The 19,301-nt window shown below is 44.2% G+C and overlaps 1 protein-coding gene and 1 long non-coding RNA gene across 5 annotated transcripts in view; one reads left to right on the top strand and one right to left on the bottom strand.

The window, feature by feature from the left end:
- LOC138266389 (uncharacterized) overlaps nt 1-19,301 on the top strand; it is a 517,771-nt gene that overhangs the window by 323,031 nt on the left and 175,439 nt on the right. The gene's annotated exons all lie outside the window — the stretch shown is intronic.
- KLHL22 (kelch like family member 22) overlaps nt 1-19,301 on the bottom strand; it is a 132,879-nt gene that overhangs the window by 2,155 nt on the left and 111,423 nt on the right. For both annotated transcript variants that reach the window (XM_069215147.1, XM_069215148.1), the window contains exon 6: nt 4,775-5,008. In XM_069215147.1, the coding sequence (XP_069071248.1) occupies nt 4,775-5,008 (234 nt within the window). The remainder of the gene's footprint in view (nt 1-4,774; nt 5,009-19,301) is intronic.

The following is a 19,301-nucleotide window of genomic DNA, read 5'->3' as shown; positions in this document are numbered from 1 at the left end:
TCCCCAGGTCACCCAGGTTGAGTGTTCCACTCATTCAGAGAGCTGGAATGTGATCTCATTGGGGTTAACGTGATACTCAGAGGCAGAAACTGGAATTCCTCCAAAATCCTGGCACAACAAAAGTCCTTAACAGATCAGCAACTGATAGGAGCAGGAGGAGCTACCAGTGGGAGCTTTGTTGTCTGTAAATTCACTAAAAAAAACCATTGCATCCCCTTCATGAGACGTACCGCAATACTACTAGATTTTCCTACATCACCATGGAGAAATCTTAGCTGTTCCTCGCACTTCTGAATTATTGTATCTGTTCCCTTGATTTTTTTTTTTTAAACATATTTTTATTGCAATTTCCGTTGTCTAATGATCATGCAATTGTAGTGAGATACAACTTTTTTTTCCAATACAGTGGCTTATCTCAATCCATACATACGAGGCCCACTACCAAACTGGGAACCTAAGAACTCACCCAACTTCCCGCCTCCTTACCCACCCCAACTTCTCTCCCCCCCCACCCAACCACCAAGTGAGCCAAGTTTTGTGGTGCGGGATGAACACTGTGGTCATATGCGTGCTGCCTGTCCTTGTGTGTGGTATTGTCAGGTTCCTATTCAGTAAAAATGTCCGCTATCAGGCGCGGTGTGGCTGGGCCTTGTCAGTCCACTATTCAATCAGGGGTCAGGTCAGTCGGGATCTCCTCTTCCATGGCTTCCATTACCACGTTCCATACCCTTGCTACTTCTGGTGGTCTCATCCCTCTTTTGGCCTCTCTGAGAAGAACATCCCCGTCACATCTAGCCCATTTTTTCAATTCCCTTTTCCATTGAAATATCCTTGGGCCCGTCGGGTTTTTCCAGGTCATGGCAATTTCCCTCTTTGCCAACATGTAAGCCAGGTCTTGAAATCTGCCAGTGAATTTTGTCTTGGACGTATGTGGGAACCACCCGAGCAAGCAATGGCCCATTGTACAGGGAATCACCTTGTCTATCGCTTTTGCCACTGACTGGGTCACCTCCCCCCAGAACGTCCCTAGAATTGGGCAATCCCAAAACATGTGCCTGAATTCTGCTCCGAGCAATCCACACCTAGGACATTTCGCTCCATCCGTGCCAAAGTGCCTGTTGATCTGACCAGGGGTTAAATAAGCTTGATGCAGCACACAAAAGTTAATAAGCTTGAATCTAGCATTTCTAGTTGTCCTGGGAAAGCCCTCCAGTGTTTGCTCCCATGCTTTGTCAGGAATATCGGTGCCCAGATCTCTCTCCCATTTTTGTCTAAATTGGGTCAATGGGAGGGTCTTTTCTGCCCGTATTCTACCATATAAATTTGTCACCGCGTTGAGCTTACCCGTGGAGGTCGTCAGATAGGGAGTAGTTGTCTGTGTTGGGGGCTCTCCCAATCCCTCCCGCCAGTGCCGCCGAATACTAGCAGTGATTGAGCCATAGAGTAGAAAATGATCCCCCGATAAATCAAACTCCGCTCTAAGGTCTTCGAATGTTGGCACTGTCCCTTCCTTAAACAGGGTTCCCATTGTCTGTACCCCTGCCGCAACCCAGGCTTGGAGCACCTCTCAGTTACGCTTATGTGGTAGTTCCAGTGTGAACAACAGAGGAAGGTCCGCGGAGTAGGGGGTCTTTATCTTAAGCTTGCGTGAACAGCTTGTCTAGCATTGAATCAAGGTTTTCAATTCAGGGGAGTCCCCCGTCCTGCCGCCTCGGCTCCCCAACAACACCTCCATTAACCTCGTCCACGGAGGAGTGAATGGTTTCACTATTGCCTCAGGGTCCTGTCTGCTTGCTATCCACTGTGTAAGCCATTGGAGTATCTGTTCCCTGTTGAGGTCAGTCTCCATCTGAGCTGTCTGCCCACGAAGACTGACAGTAGCACAAAATTGAAAAAAGGCCTTAGCGGTCATATGGCGGTAATCAAGGCAGTGTACTTAGCAGTGGCGGTTACTTCATTAGGTCTCTGGGGCTGAGGACCACCAATTACAAATGGCTGCCACTGACTGCTTTCTCTGGTGATCCGTACTAGTGACAGTGCTGTGCAAATTATAACACATTTAAGCAAAGTGACTAATTTCAAGCTCCTTTTTTAACTATGGAATAATTTATTTGTCACGCGCATGCACAGGGCACCTTGACTTCCATCTCTAAATTACAGAGTTGCAGGAAATGGTTGGAAAGTACATACCCCATGCTTCACTGACAGCCTTTGGGCACTTCGTCACACATCCCCATCAGAGCATCACATTTCGTGCCTGGCGCTCACTTGTGACAATATAATGAAGCACATGTGTACATGGAGCTCTGTGCTAGCTCTTTCAGACTTGTTGCTAATGCTCGGGCTTGTCTCCATTTCCATTTCACATTACTTGATCGCCATGTAGACCTCTGAGCCTTTCCCTCACAGACGTGCCCAAAAGGCAGAAAGCACAACTGTTTCCTGTCCCACTCACAGACCATGTAGAACAACTGTGGAACCTGCTGATGAATGCTACATTCATAGGGAAGAAAACGTTTTCTAAAGCAGTTTTACTCCAGTCTGGTCAGCAACCTGACAGATAAAAAGATGTGGGCAGTAATGAGATATGTAGCCTTTACCTGTACAGTTTTTATATTTCGGACTTTAAACTTGGCATGCCATTTTATTAGCGGTTGAGACACTGACACTGCCATTTCACTTGTAGTGAGTTATGGTGCCTGAGTTGTAGAGCTAGTTTAAGCAGTTAATGTAGAGCTAATGTTTGCACAGTCATCAAGCTTTCCAGTAGAGGGGCTACTTTTATTAAGCAATATTAGAAAACATATAAAGAACAAGATTTTATGCACTTGGCCCTCTGCGTGCAATTGTGAATCAGTACCCAAAATGTGTCAGCCTATCTTTTAACTGCCTTTTCTGGCTTCTGGTAAATGTGTTGTTCTTGCAGACCAAGGGGAATTATCGCTTTTATCAGCTCTTCCCCTGCATCCTTTTCATTTATGTTTTCCTTGCTTAATTTGGTAAGTGCTTCTTGTACCCACTCTCAAAGAATTTAGCTTCCATGACGTCCAGAATGTATATGAGAATGTTTGGGCCTGCAGTGAAGCATATCAGGCATAGAAGCTAATAGAAGTAAAGACTCTTTTTCCGAGGGTCTGGGTGGTGGCTTTTGAAGAATCAACTATATGGTCAGAAATATAAATAAGGATAATAGTGTCTATTTAGCAGACTACAGAAAAGTCTAAAACATGATCAGTTATCAACTGTGCATCCATATCAGGGTTTACTCAGAAGATGATGGAATTGTGCTTCTTTGCCTGTTGAACTTGTACCTTGCATTTTTTGTTTTTACAGTATAATAAGCATGCTTGTGCCAGCAGATTAAATTTAGGTCCTGCATGGCCATGTAGATTGTTACTGAAGTACACACAGCTCCAAGCTATGGCATCATGACGTAAATGGCTTTCCCAGGGAGGGGGAGGTTTGGGGCTAACGGGCGGACATGCGTAGTGGACTATTGGGGCTCTAGTTTTGCATATTTGCACAATAACAAATGTCATTAAACCAGAAAGATGTACACAGTTTGACTCCAGTTCTTTACACTTTCCTTATGGATTAATGAAGATTTAGACTTTATGGGAATTTTTCAGTAATCAAATTGCTGTTTGCTAGCTGCGCGAGGTCCAACTTCTGCTTACATTTACAGAACGGAACGCTAAGACAACACATCAAGGCTGTCATAAAAGATACATTTTCTACCAATTTTTAATGCCATATAAGAGTGTCTCAACAACGGACAGATAATTCTGGCCTACTTAGCATTAAGGTTTATTAAGAACATCCAGATAATTAACTTTCAAGAAGCAGCTAGACTGCTGTATCTTTGATGACCAAACTGACAATGACATTTATGTAGACACAAGGGTTACGGATACTATCCCTAGCAAAATCACTTCTGTCCTATTTCTAGCCTCGATAGAGAATATACAAAATTATAGGGAATAGATTCCTATATTTAAGATCCTGACCGAGTTAGGCCAAGGGAGTCTAATAAAAACACATAACAGTGCCTTCACAATTTTAGTCTTTGGTAGGGCCACACAGCAACAATTGACATTTCTGAGTTCTGAACCATATACTTTCGACACATTTTTAACTATTAAACAAAAACGGAGCGGGAGCACACTGTGTTGACATCCCGGCACCCAGTTCACTCAGGTGCATTCTGGTAAATGCAGTGCGTGGTAACACTTATATCCATTACTTTCTAGCACCTCTAACTATATGTGTTATTCGCTACTGATGAAGGACAACTATCCTGGAACATGAGCTTGTGCTGCACCATCCATGGTGAAAACGAAAGATTGTTTAATGGAAGTAAGTATTACCATGCACTGCATTTATCAGAATGCATCTTAGTGAACTGGGTGCTGGGATGTCAAAGCAGAGTGCCCCCACCCTGTTTCTGTTACATTTGTATCTATTGACCAGACTCTGTAGTGCTTTTAATTTGCCAATCTTCTGAATTTCGCTCGCAACCTCTTTGTACAGAAAAGATAAGCTTCTTGTGACCTTCTTCCAGGAGTCCTAATCTGCTTCACTTTTGAGCCATTTGATGCAGTGTGCACCCAATGTTTACACTCTATATGGATGACATGCATGACTTATGTTTGAGCTCATGGTTGCTTTATAGTACTGATAATGGTGGGATTCCATCCTCAGACATTCAGAATGGTTGTAAAGTCCTAGGCACATTTATCTTGAGGCCTGTAGAGCCTCACTTACATCTGCTTACCTCATACACATCTTTCCTGAAGGCGGCCACATTGTTGCTGCCGCCAATGACATAGAGTCTACCCTGGGCTGCCACCATCCCATGCCACGCGCGTCTTACGGGACTGTCCTCTAGTTGCTCCCATTTGTCCAATTCAGGATCGTAGCAGAGTGTCTCTTTCAAGTAATCGTCTCCTCTTTTTCCGCAGGAAATGTACACCTTCCCCTCGAGGGCTGCTCCTGCATGGGCGTATACCTGCAATTGGAAACATAGCTTAAAGGGACAAGTTTGGTTCAACCATAACCATAGAATATTTCACATTCACAGCCTAAATTACATACAAAAGAACAAATAAAAATTGGTTAACAATAATTCAATAAAGTAACTACTGAATGTTCAGCTTCACTACACAGAAAGACAAACAGCAGCATTCTATTCCGTTTCCACTTTCTCCAAATACAAGAGCAGAGGGAAAGAAATGCAAGCAGGAGTAATTAAGCAGGGGTTGGGGGCACGGGGGGGTGTAAAGCACTACATAAACTTCAAGCTTCTACTTTGCCTGCCTGGATAGATACACAGAAGCTACGAAGTAGGAACCACAGCGCAACATTTAGTGCTGTAAATATGAAAATACCTCCTGCTTGAAGTAGGTTTTGAGCTGCGGTGCTGCACATTTGACTCGATTATTCAATCATCAGAGATGTAAAAAAAACTTGAAATCAATTTTTTTGGACCTTTCATTTTTGGCAAATGTGTCACATTGAAGGTAAAGGGACTGGAAAAGGAAAATTGATGCACATGGACACATGGGACCTGAGAAAGGTGTTTTTGTACAGGAGGCCCAGAAAGGAAAATGCAAAGCCAGAGAGAAAAGGAACATTATTTTTAAACTTGTAACATAGTTTTTGTGATTAATGATTGTACTTCTGTAACTGCAATCCCCAAAGAAAAAAAACTTTCAAATGTTTAACCGTTTGACGTTATGGCAAAAAAGTACATCAATCTTTCTTCATACATCACTATTACAAAATGGTAGCTGCACAAAGTATGAACCTCAAAACTTCGGCCCTCATTATGAACATTCATGCTGGCAGGCATTTCACTGACCGCCAGCCCCCCTGAGATCACACCCGCTGCATAAAGAACATTCTGCTGGGACGGCGGGGGGAGACATTGTTGGATGGCCAGGACATTGCCGGCGACTCCACATGGAGCCGCCGTCAATGCCCCTGTGTGGCGGGTGCAGCTGCACCCGTCGAGCAGATCACTGCCTGGCGCGATGTGGCACTGCACAGGGGCCCCTGCCCTGCCCATGCCAAATGCATGGGCAGTGCTGGGGCCCCCAGGTGGGCCCTGGAGCACCCCTTCTGCCAGCCTTCTCCCGCCAGGGAAGGCTGGTGCCAGAAGGGATCATTATCCGAGCAGCGCTGCCCTGTCGGACAATGATTTCCCGACACCGTTAGGCTGCCTGTCGGCAGCAGCCTGGCGGTGGAGGAGGTCTGCCTATGTTGTTTATATGGCAGTTCAGACCGCCATGCCGGTGGCGGTCTTTTCACCCACCACCGGCATGGCGGACTCAACCGCCGGGGATCATAATGACCCCCTTCATCTTATGTTTCAATGAACTTTTTTGACATTTGAACATTTTATCCACTGAACTAATCTAAGTAGGTCCTCACAAAAATCCATTTGAGAATGGAAAGGATGTTACTTGATAGAATGCCACCAGATGCGGTTAATAGTGCCTATCCCTTCAGGGCACTCATAATCGAAGACAACTGTGTCATCTGTTCCCTCTCTTTCCCAAATGGTCAGAAACTGCTTGCACTGGCGGGCAGAATTATAAAAGCTTCTCTAAGAGAATTAAGTCACTTAATAATTTTGAAGTTCCCCCCCTTTCCATTGTTCTTCCACGAGACAAAGCCAAAGGCCCACCTATCAAGAGGATCAACCTGTCCCAGTTCTGGCTTTTCTGCACATCAGAAAATAACGAAATGGTTACTTACCACTACGAGTGGAGCCTGAAGAGTTTTCTGGATTCACATGCTGTGCATCATTCCGCCGTTTAGTGGTTGGGTCCGGAATTGTCTCTTTTTTCCCTTTTTTTTCCCTTTTGAAATGTTGAGCTTGCAAACAGGTGTTGCAGTACCTTCTGTCCTGCTTGGGCTTCTTAATGCATTTGAATATCCACACAATAATGTTTTGTGAATGTGTGCAGGGATGCCCATGTTGCTGCTGTGCAGATAATGTCTATGGGTACGTTTGCCATGAAAGCTAGTGTTGCACCCTTTTTCCTTGTTGAGTGTGCTTTTGGGCAGTGAGGCAGTTACTTGCCAGCTAGTGCATAGCATGCTTGGATTGTTTCCACAATCCATTGTGTGATAGTCCCCTTTGTGACGAGTGATCCTTTACTGGATTTGGTATATGAGACAAACTGTTGGTTTCCTTTGCGGAGACGCTTGGCCTTCTCCAAGTAGTATATTAGTGCCCTTCTTACGTCCAGTGTAAGTAGTTTTCTTTCCTGTTGTCTTTGTGGGTCCTTAAAGAAGACTAGCAACTGTATTGCTTGGTTGACATGGAATATGCTCACCACTTTAGGTAGGAATTGGAGGTTTGTTCTGGAAGCTACCTTGTCCTTGCAGATTTACATGTATGGTACCTGTACTGTTAGTACTTGAATTTCACTTACCCTTTGTAGTGATGTGATAGGAAGGCGGTCTTTAGTGTGGTAAACCGGAGATCAGCTTTGTGCATGGTTTCAAATGGTTTTGTCATAAGTTATGTTAACACTGTGTTTAAGCTCCACATCAGGGCTAGTACCCTTCTTGGAGGGGCGATTCGTTTGGATCCTTCCAGAAACCTTTTTATAACTTGTTGTGAAGAAACTTTTACATAACGCTTCTCTGGTGTGGGCCATGATTGCAGCCAAGTGTACCTTGAGAGAAAAGTAGTTGATCTCGCTGTCTAGCAAGTGTGTGAGATAGGTTATTACCGTTTCCTGCCTGGACGTTGCTTCTAGAGTATTATTTCTTGTGTGCCATAGGAAGTAACTCTTCCATTTTGAGGCATTGCATCTTTTTCTTGTTGGCTTTCTAGCTTCCTTTAGTATCTCCATGGATCTGGATGGTTGGTTTAAGTGGCCGAATTCTATGTATTCAGGTGCCATGCTGCTAGGTCGAGTGTTGCTGGTTCCGGATTGAGTACTTGCCCATTCTGCGTTGTGAGTAGCTTCCGTTCTGCTTTGATCTGTATCATCTGTCCCCTGGACAGCTCAAGTAGGTTTGAATACCATGCTTGTCTGGCCCACTGAGGGGCTAGGAGGATGAGATTTGTCCCTGCTTTCCTGGCCTTCTCCAGTACCTTTATTAGCCATTTTCCGTTTTCTGCTTATGCGAACAAGTCGATTATTGGTGTGCCCTAAATCCTGAAGATTGTTCTAGGCTCCTTTGCTTTATCTCCCATTCATGTGTGCTGTTTTCCTGTCTGCCCAGTCTGTCTGCCTCTACGTTGTCCTTCCCTGGTAGGTGAACTGTTTGTGGGTTGATCCTCTGTGGCAGTGGTTCCCAACTTGTGGTCCGGGGACCCCTGGGAGTCCCCGAAGCCTCAACAGGTGGTCCGTGGTTGCTCAGAAAATTAACTAATATTAACAGATTAATAAAGTGTATATAAATAAAGTGGCTAAATATACAATTGAACATTTTAAAATGCACTGTAAATGTCAGAGAATTTAAAATTGGAGGCTAAAAGTTAAATTAGTATCCTCAGATTGATTCGTGGGAGCGGTGCAGGTGCATCAAACAGAATATAGAATAGGCAATGTGTAGCTTCAATTGAATTTAAAAAAGCTCCAACCTTCATATTAAAATTATATTTTTATTTTATTTGTTTGCAAATGAAATAAAATGTGTTATCATATGTGTATGTGTTTGATGGATGCTTGTTTCTGTATTTCCTGGGTATTTCCGGGGTCCCCGGCTTCCAGTAATGACTCAGTGGGGTTCCCCGGATTCCAACAATGATTCAGTGGGGGTCCATGGGTTCCAGTAATGATATAGTGGAGGTCCACAGAAGTCAAAAGGTTGGGCACCACTACCCAGTGATATCGCCCAATTCCATATTTCCTGAGCTAGCTTGCTTAGGGTGAACAACTTTGTACCCCCTCATTTGTTCATATAAAATGTTGCTGTATTGTCTGTTGGGTTTGTACCGTTTTTCCTAATACTTGCGTTTGAAATGCTTTCAGGACCAGTAACACTGTTTTCAGCTATAGGAAACTTATGCATTTTGTCGCATCCGTCTTGTTCCATTGGCCCCGGATTCTTAATTTGCCCACAAGTGCTCCGCCTCCCCTGCAGGACGCGTCTGTTGCGATGCTCACTGAGGGAGTTGCTGTCTTGAAAGGTCTTCCCCTGGTTATGTGTGTGGATGCCCACCACTGTATCTCCTTCTGTATATTCTCTGTTATAACCACTAGATCCTCCCAACTCCTGGTGGTTTGTGACCAGCTGTTGCTCAGCTATTCCTAGAATGGTCGCATGTGGAGTCTCACATGGGGTGGGAGGGGAAGGCATGATGCCATCATGCCCATCAACTTCATGATTGTCCTCACTGTCAGAGACTGTCCCTTCTGTTAAAGGCGAGTTTGCTCTATGATCGCTTGTATTCTTCTCTGGGCAGGGTAAGCATATGCTTTCCTTGCTTTGGATTTGGGGATGTTTTTTTGTGGTTTATGCTGAAGCCTAGCTTTTGTAGGGTTGTGATCACTGTTTTGGTATCCCTTTTATATTTCTCCTTTGAGCGTGCCATTATAAGCCAGTTAGCCAGGTAGGGGTATAAGTGAATTCGCTTCCTTCTTAGGAATGCTGCGACTGTCGCTAGGCATTTTCTGAAAACCCTTGGGGCTGACTTTATTCCGAATGGGTAAGACCTTGAATTGGTAGTGAACTCTTTCAAGTACGAATCTGAGGTATCTTTTTAGTGTCTGGTTCATCAGTATGTGAAGATAGGTGTCCTGAAGGTCTATGGTTACCATTTAGTCTCCTTTTCGCAGGATTGGGTTTACCTCCTGTAGGGTTGTCATTTGAAATGCTGTGTGTGAATGAATCTGTTTATGAACCTGAGGTCCAGGATTACCTTAGTGTAAGATCTTGTTTTGGTACCAGGAAGTAAGGGGAGTAGTTTCCTTTGTTTAATTCCTTTTTTGGTACTCTTTCTATTGTCTATTTTTGGAGTTCTTTCACTTCTTTCCATAGTTGTACCAGTTCTGTTCTATGATATGTTTTCCTCTTTGGTGGGTTTGGTGATGGTCGGCTTGAGAGTTCTATACAGTAGCCGTGGCGTACCATGATTAAAACCCAATTGGCTGTGGTAATTTTTTCCCATTGCTCTGCATACTGCGCTATCCTGCCCCTACCATTATTGTGTGTGGGCTTGGGCACTTCGTGAGTCACCTGGCTGTTCCCCCCCTTGGGGGTTGGCCCCTTGCATTCCCTCTACCTCGAAAGGGCTGTCTCGCGGAATGTTGCCACCGCTGATACCCGGTCTGTTGGCCACTTTGTTGGTTACCCCTCTGGGGCAGTAGCTGCTGTCCTGTCGTAAAGGCTACTCTTCCTGTGGGCCTTCTAATGGTGCTTCCTCTTCTGAAATTGCCTCTGTATTAGAGTGGCTCCATTGCCTTAGCCATTTCATGGTCCTTTTTGATCTGCTGCAAGGACTCATCTACCTCTTGGGTAAATAAGGGCTCTCCAGTGAAAGGCTTGTATATTATGGAGGCCTGTACCTCGGTTTGAAGCCGGATATCCTGAGCCATGCATGCCTCCTTATTGTTGTGCCTGCGCACGTCTGCTGGCTGTGTCTGAGGCGTCCAGCGCTGATTTTAGGCAGTCAGTGGCGATGGTTTTCCCTTCCTGTATGATCGCCTTTGCTCTTTTCTTATCTCCTTCTGTGAGTTTCTTCATTAGTTCTTTAATTTTCTCCCAATGCCGGTGGCCATACCTGTTAAGAAGGGCATTTGAGTTTGCTATACGCCACAGTGTTGCAGCTTCTCTCTCCAACTTTCCCCCTATGTCCAGCCTTTTGCTTTCCCTTTCTGGAGGGGGGCATGTGGAGATGTGTGCGTTGCTCCTCCTTCTTGCTGTAGTGACGATGATGGAGTCCGCCACTGTGTTTCCCTGAATATATCTCGGGCAGTTTGGAGAGGGCCTGTATTTCTTCTCCACCCTTGGTGTCACTCCTTTTGCTGCTGCAGGCTCACTGAAGGCCCCATTACCCTGGTCCAGAATGCTGGGTAGCATGGGGAGATAGAGGTTTCCTTTGCTTGATGGCATGAGGGTTTCCAGTAGCAAACATGAGTCTCTCTTCTCCCAGGGGCACTTCACTAAGCTGTTATACCATGAGAAAGTCGTCGGGCGAAGGCTTCGAGGTGTAGCTCTCCACCTCCTGTTGTGCACTCCCTGTTTTGAGGTAATTCCAATCGTCCTCAAAACTACCCATTGCTTCCTCCTCTTTGGGTTCGTAGAAGTCCTCCTCCGCCTCTTCTTCGTGAGGCTCGAGAGTTGCCGGGGCCTCGAGCACAGTTTCGTCCTATTCTATGTCCTTGGCCTTCGAGGGTTTTGGTGGGATTTGGAATTGCTTTGGTGCATTGTCGAACTCTTTCTTTCTTTGCAGGAGCACTGTCATTTCAGCCTCTAAATGATGCCTCTTTTCCTCCACCTCCGATGACTTTTTGATGACTTGTGATTTTTTCGGCATTTGTTCCTCAAATGTTTTCGGGGTTCCTTTCCACGTGGAGGTTTTCGCCTGTTTCGGCGCCTGGCCTTCTTTGGTATCCCTGGTGTGGGATCCGTGGGGCTTACTTGTTTGTGGCTGGCCCTAAATCGTTGTTTTCTTGGACATTGGGCTGTCCTGTGGTGCTTTTCTCAGGGATTTTCTCCTTTGAGATTTTCAGTGGTTTCTTTACCTTCTTGGGCCCTTTTTCAACTTCCTTTGTCATCTTCTTCGGCGGGAGTTTTTCCTCGGCATCCCCCTCGAGGAATTTGACATCTGACCTTCCGTGGGTCGACTCTGTGCCTCCGCCTGATCTTCTTCATTGCTAGATAGGCCTAATTCTTTCAGGGGCTCCTGGTATCTTTGGCTCTACATTGCTGTGTGGTGTTCTACCCTCTGCTTTCAGCGTGCCCTGAGGGTTTTAGGTACAAAGGCATGGCAGGTCTCGCAGCCCTCGTCTCTGTTGTACTTTGGAAGGCAAAGGGTTGCAGACTTTGTGCGAGTCGCGCTGGGCAAATTTATGGTGGCAGTTCGGGCAGCATTTAAATGGGGTGTTTTCCATGACCCCAACCTTGCTTAATTTTCCTCGCCAGTGCGAACACCTTTGGCGTCCCAGCTGGGGGATGTGGTTGGGTCACTCCTTGTCCCGGATGTTGTTGATCTCAGCGTTATTTTCTTGCAAAACGTTCGAATTTCAGTATTATCTCAAAAAACCTCAGAGCTCCTCCTTTGCTTTCAGACCCAACAGCGGATAAAAAGAATCTGAAGATGGCTACCACACACAGGAACTTCTATGGCGCCGTCTGATATCATACAGGGGACGGACCAAGCACCAAACGGTGGTCGACACCCAAAAGAGACAATTTCGGACCCAATCACTAGATGCCGGAATGATACACAGCATGTGAATCCAGAAAAGGATTCATGATGCAAAGCCAAGCCTTTGCTTCTTCTGCACTTCCTTGTTTTTGGGGAGTTTTAGTTCCCTGAATGGGACCTGTTTTATTTTATTTTCCAATTTGTTTCTTCACATGAGGAAGACGTTTGCCTCCCATCTCCTGTACATGCTAGTTAGGAAGTATTTCAAGTAGTGTGCAGGACGTGCCAAGAATTTCTCTGTATCTGACCCCGATGAAGCGTACATTTTATTTTTGGGCAGTCTTCATCTGGCCGGATCCTGTCTGATCTGTTCTGAAATTCATCCTCAGAACTATATCCAAATAATATTCAAGAAGGGATCAATACCAATGGAGTCCCTATAGCATCTAGGTAAGAGGAATTCTGTACTCAGTATGGTAACCAAGTTGGCTTCACCTTTCAGTAACAATGAGAGAGTTACTCTACTGTTCCAGGGCTCACTACCACTCATTTAGGAGAGGAATCATCCACCAAGCACACAAGTACCTCCTACAGAGAAAGCATTGACTGAGAAGACTTTTCTACCTCTGGACCTGACAATCCTTCCAAGCTGGATGCAATACAGAAGGTGCATAGAGGGATACTCCTGCCCTGGAACATCACCAAAGAAGATCAGAACCAAATGCTCCAAAGTGGCTTGCAGGTGTTTGGTCAAATCCCTGAACCGGATGTCACTTGCGAGAAACAAACTGCACAGAGTATTATGAAAAACCCCATCCTACTCCCAGTTTTCTGCAGGTGGACACTAAGGCAGCACATAGCAAGGTCTAAAAGGAAAATCCTTACCTACTGTGGCCCAGACACAGTAGGTAAGCTCTGGAACATGCTCTGAAACATGATTCTTTTTCTAAAAGTCATAAGAAATTTAAGACGAAGAATGAAACAGAAAGGAGAAGCCATAACAAAGCATTTGGTGTAAGTACTATAATTACAAACTTGGGTACAAAAGCTACTATTGCAGCCATTCTATTAGTGTCTTCCCCAGTACTGGAAAGGTTGTCACATACATTTTAGTGCCTCTAGGTTCTGATTCTATAAACATTTCTGATTCTGATTAGATAAGTAGGACTTTTGCCTTCTTTTATAGGCCATGAACAACTTTCTTTTTGCACCACAATGAAAGTTAAAAGACTGACAATCCGTCTCCACTTTCATCTCTGAAAAAAGTAGAAGGTAAACATGAAGACAGATTTCCTATATTCTCACTGATGAAACACTTTCATGTCGTAAATTCCAAAGAAGGGAAGGCCTGCTACCTTAATCTGCCTTGAAACTAGTTTCCTTCAGTCTCAGAATTAACTGCACCAGCTCTGCTCCAACTCTCTTACAGCACACAGCCACCCTTAAACGAACATTCCATGCTTACTTTGGACAAGACCATGTACACAACAGTCGCCTTCAAAGACCCTCATTTTGAGGTGTGGGGTAAATAGCTGGATATACCCCCAGGGTGTGAGAATTCATGTTCATTCCGAGTTCTGCATGTTGGAATGACGGATGATATGAAGTCTGGTAAATTGCCACTTAAATATGATGATGTTACTGTTACTGCTGCACTAGTAAAAGAAGAAAGGTTCTCTTTCTGCTCCAGCAAGGAGATCCAACCCAGAGAAAATCAGAGCAATTAGTTTATACTTCATCTCCAGTCTTTCTCTTAGACATAGTAATGCAGTTTATGTAGTGTTAGATATAATCCCCAGAAATAACTGGTAGTGTTATTATTATGAACTGATTATTTTTAAAGCGATAAAAAAGGCTCAATTCGGATTGCCGGTGCTTACTGACTTAGAGCTGTCACCCACCAGGACTCTCATGACACTACAGGGGTGTGGAATTTAATACAATATCTACTTGGACAGGTTGCTTCTTAAATCTACTTGTACTGTAAAAACAATCTACTTGTCCCTTTTGTGCCATGTAGTGCAGTGAGAAACTATGGCAGCAATCTCATTATGTAAGAGCTTTTATAACAGCCTCTCTGATTATGTACTTTAGTATGGCTTGAGTACTTGCAATTTCAATCCCTACTATAGCAATTTCCTTATTTTGCCACCTTTCTACAGATCTACATACTGGGGCTGGCGGAAGCAGTAAGCAATAGTTCCAGGGCTGGAATGCCTTTGAGTCTGTAAACCTACTAACTGGCATGTTTTAAGGATTTTCACCAGCTGTTCCCTAATCTTTTCCCATAATGAGAAAGGTTGGAAATGTACTCCTGGCAATAGCAGAAATAGAAGTTCTTCCAGGGTTGGGTAAAAAGTGATTGGAGAGAAAGTGAACTTGTAAAAGCTCAAGATATTTTCACATGAGGAAATCTGCACATGCATATTTGGTCATGCTAAAATACAGTTCACAAATATTTTCTAGGAGTACGATTTTCTTGTCTACTTCTGTAAGTTCTTGTGAATTCATGAAAGCCACTGATTCGAATACATATACTATGGATGCCCTTTTGTGACTTTCTTTAAGAACTGAGTCCCTAATTAGGTCTGGTGTTAACAAAGACATTTTGTTTTTATTTAGCTTATATTTCTCTCTCTAGCTATCGGCTGGCTTTACTGTGAGTGATCGCATTCTGCTCTTCCTTAAGGAGCATATTGGCACACAAAGTAGTTTTGTTCAGTGCCAGGAACTACTGTGGAAATCAGTGGTGTAATGAAACTGGTGGGGGCTCCCTGCAAAGAACATGGAGCCCCGAACCCCAGACTCACTCACGGCAGGTGCTGTGCTGAGGGGGGCTGTGGGGCCTTTGTTACACCATTGGTGGCTACGTGTTTTTTTTTTGCCAGTATTTGTTACAATGGTGAGGTCTTGGCCGCTTCCACAACAATAAAGTGTTACAAAAGCCATTTCAAAACAAGACACGCATTTACGAAACCAAAAGACTCACACAAATGTTGGATTGTTTGGCTTTGCCAGTGCTGGTTTATTTTCATGCTTCCCATAATCCTGTTGAAAATGGCTACACTGATTTTCCATTAGGAATATTTTTGGGAAATACTGGCATGCATCAACACATTTTACTAAATGACACTTCAAAGAAATAGTACCTGAAATTTCATAGTAGCGAAACGTTATTTTTCCTACTTGCATTTATTTTCTGAACATTTTATTTTGGAAGCAAAGAATCATCACTCTTCTTACAAGCTTCTGCAAACATTTGCAACTAATCAGAGAGCATTCTGGGAGCATTATACTTAGCCTCATATTGTTAAACTTTTCAAACACGTGTGCACACTTTTTTTTTTTGTTTGTACTGGAACCACTGTCAGTAGTGCAGTGTGACCTTAAAATGTTTGTTTACAGCGCTCACCCTAATAATGAAGGCTTTGATTAATGACCTAGAAATACACGTTTGAACACCATTAACATAGGGACACAGACATTACCTCAACTGCAGACTGTTCCATTCTCTGTAAACTAGCAGCCGAAGGGTTTGTGCTGTAGGGGGTTGGGCCTACTTGTCCGAAGGACAAAATAAACATGAAAACTTGTTGCCCTTGACCCCAAACAATATGTTGTTTCCCGTGATACGAATTCCACATCCCTGCACTAGTGAGGATACTTAATTCAGGATGCCAAAAATAGAAACTGCCCAGAAAAGTGGTCATTTCTGTCCAAGAAAATCAGTTTTTCAGCTTCTCCCTAAACTTGGGTAATGATAGTTTAAGTCAGATGTTTGGACTGGGTTGATATTCCATACTGAAGCTCCCTTGGAATATTCTCCGTCAAAGCTTTTTATTACTAGTCATTTAGACAATGATTATGGACAGAGACTGGGAACGTAGCCTACAGGGAGGAAAATATTTATTAACTTTCTTGCTGAAAAAAACAAACACTACTGTTGTTATGTATCCTGTAAACCATAAAGGCAGTCTTAAATTAAATATTTTACTGATCAGTTGCAAAAGACATAGATGGTGAGAATTAAATTAGTCACTGTAGAGCTCTGGCGATTTATACCAAGACTGACATCCATCATTACTCCTAGATTCATTACAACAACTAGAGGATGAGAACATCAACCCACTGATTCTGGCCACATGGATGCCTCCCAGAGATTTACCCTGTTGCCCATAATTTAGACCTCATACTTAGAGGTGTTTAAACTTTAAAATATTTTTTTTCATCCACCAGCAGGCGGATTCAGAGCCAGTTATTCAATTGTGAACCAACATGACTGAGTCTTTCAGTGGGTTAGGTATTGAACGCATACAGGTATCTTAAAACCTGGAAGTAGGTTAATCAGTGGTCTTAGATACAACTTAAAAAAGAGATATGGTAGGAATGATCCTTGAGATTTTGGTTCTGAGACAAAAAAGCCCAACTACACTACTACTAGATATCAACTGGGAAAAATGATTCCAGCCAAGGAAGAGCAGGGCATTCTAAAACTCTAAAGATCTTTGCAGTTACTCAACTCAGTAGGTGTGGATTTCTCTGGCTTCTTCAGTAGTTAAGACAGCAGTTTTGCAACCATTGCTAATATGATATGTTTGACAGCCTGCGGACAAATACATCTCATGCAGTGATCACCAGGTATGATAATGATCGCACCCTTCATGGAATTGTGGCAGGTCAAACCTGCTGGATTTTTAAAAGGATGGAGACAGGGGGCTGGGTGGCATCTGTAAAATCTTCAAAAGGCTAGTTTCCACCTTCCAATCAAAGTACAACATCAACAGAACCTGAGATTTACAATAAAAGGGCAGCACTGTCAATACAGACGCCTTCCTGGTCTCAGAATTGTTATGAAAGTGCCTCCAGTACTGGTATGCCTTCTCCAGGAGATACATTTACTGCCCTATTTAGGTGACTCGTTCTGGTCTGGTCAAAAAGCATTCTTTCCTGCTATCTAGTCTGCAACCTCAGGTTGAAGCTTCAAATGAAGTTTTTCTTTGTCTTCTGGCATAAAATAGTTGGAAGCGGTCATAGTGCCTGTGCCTCTATGCTAGTAGTGTGGACAACTCTTTCCTCTCAGTGAACTGATGGGAAGCTTTGTGTGCGCCACTGCTTGGTCTAGTGGCGGCTCAGATGCAGCTTGCTGGTACCGTGTGCAGACTATGCTGAGAGTCCTCAAGGCTTAGAGACTGGTTGTAGGTGTTTATGATACACTGTTAGCAGCAAAGGGCTGGAAGAGTGACTAAGTGTAACACCTCAACTTGACTGCCACTGCTACTACTGCCCTCAATAACTGAAGTTAGCTTGGAATACGGTTCAGCTGCTCTAATGTTTCTTTATAATTTTGTACTCGTGGATACAAGATTTGATGAGTGAAAGCCTCAGTAGGTTGGCCATTCGCACCACTGCAGCTTACTAATGTGAGTGAGGGAGGCTATGGCTACGATGAAAGCTACTTTCCACAAGTGGAACTGCAAATGGCAAGCATTCAAGGACTCAAAGGGAGGACCCATGAGCGTTGTAAGGACCATGCTGATGTTGCATACAGGGCCAGGGGGAACTCTGGAAGGGATGACTCTTTTAAGGCCCTCCATAAAGGCTTTGATTACTGGAATTTGAAGAGGAAGAAGTGCTCCCTGTCTTGCATGTATGCGGACAGGGTTAAATGTAGTTGTGACACGTCTAGGAGAAGCATGAATTTTGTAAATAGAGAATACAAAAAATGATGTCCTGGGCACTAGACTCAAGAGGGTCGAGGTCACTGAAGATGTAATAATGGTCACACATTTTCCACTTTGCAGCATAGCAGGCCCAAGTAGATAGGACTGCGGAATTAATGCAGGATGTCCATGCATTCCTGCAGGAGATGCTGGTAGCTGAACTCTAGCTTCTCAAGAAGTCAAATTGGTAGCCTGAGCTGCCTTTAGTCTCAGTGTATGATCTGGCTTTGGTTCCTTGTGAGAAGGTCTGGCCTGTTAAGGAGCTTCTCATGGGAAATGATGGTCATCTTGAGGAGTGTGGAGTACCAGGGCTGACTAGCCCAAGTGCAGGCTACTAAGCTAAGTGTAAGCAGTGTTCACTGCATTTTCTGTACCCAGTACAGAGGCAGTGGGAGAGGTGGAAAAGCGCAGGTAAAGGTTTCTGACCAGTTCATGCATAGGGAATTGCTCATAAACTGTGGGAACATGGGAGGCACAGTTTGGGCGTTTCACGTTTTCGGAAGTGGTGAACAGGTCCATCTGAAGGGTGCCCCAGTGTTGTAAGTACTGTAGTAGGACTTGCCAGTGGAGTTCCCACTTGTGGACTTGTTGATGCCCCCTGATGAGTAGGTCTGCTAGATCTGTGTCCGCTCCCGGAAGGTCCTACACCAGAAGGTGTATACAGCGATGTATAGTTCAATGCCAGGTCTCCTGTACTAGCGCTTATAGCAGGGGGGAGTTTGTGCGTCCTGGAGATAATGCATGACAGTCAAGTACTACCTCACCACAAGTTATTTCAGGAAGGCCTTGAGAGCAAGGAGTATGACCAGCAGCTCCAGATAGTTGATGTGCCACCCTTGGTAAGGGGGGGACGACAAAATGGGCACACCTCCTGTATTGTCATATGGTCTATTTGTGCCACTTAGCCAGCAAGAGAGGTGGCCGAGGTAAATATGATTTGCAGAACGAGGTCTGAGAAAGACCTGCCCTGCAACAGGTTGTTGATGTCTCACTACTGCAGACAGTGATGGATGCTGACCTTTACTAAGACTCGATCTTCCCAATTACCCTTTGCTTGTAACAACTGAGCTGAGAGGCATTCCAGCAACAGGTGCATTTGGAGGCTGGTGTGGAGTACTATACGGTGTAAGATGCCATAATTCCTAGGGGTGACAAATGCAAAAACAACAGATGATGGACGGAATGCAGAGCAAATCAAACATTCACCCCCAGTCACAGATCTGGGTTTAAGCCATCAGTTTTCT

The sequence above is a fragment of the Pleurodeles waltl genome, chromosome 11, assembly GCF_031143425.1.
Source record: "Pleurodeles waltl isolate 20211129_DDA chromosome 11, aPleWal1.hap1.20221129, whole genome shotgun sequence".
Taxonomy (NCBI): domain Eukaryota; kingdom Metazoa; phylum Chordata; class Amphibia; order Caudata; family Salamandridae; genus Pleurodeles; species Pleurodeles waltl.
This window is presented reverse-complemented; position numbering and strand designations above follow the sequence as displayed.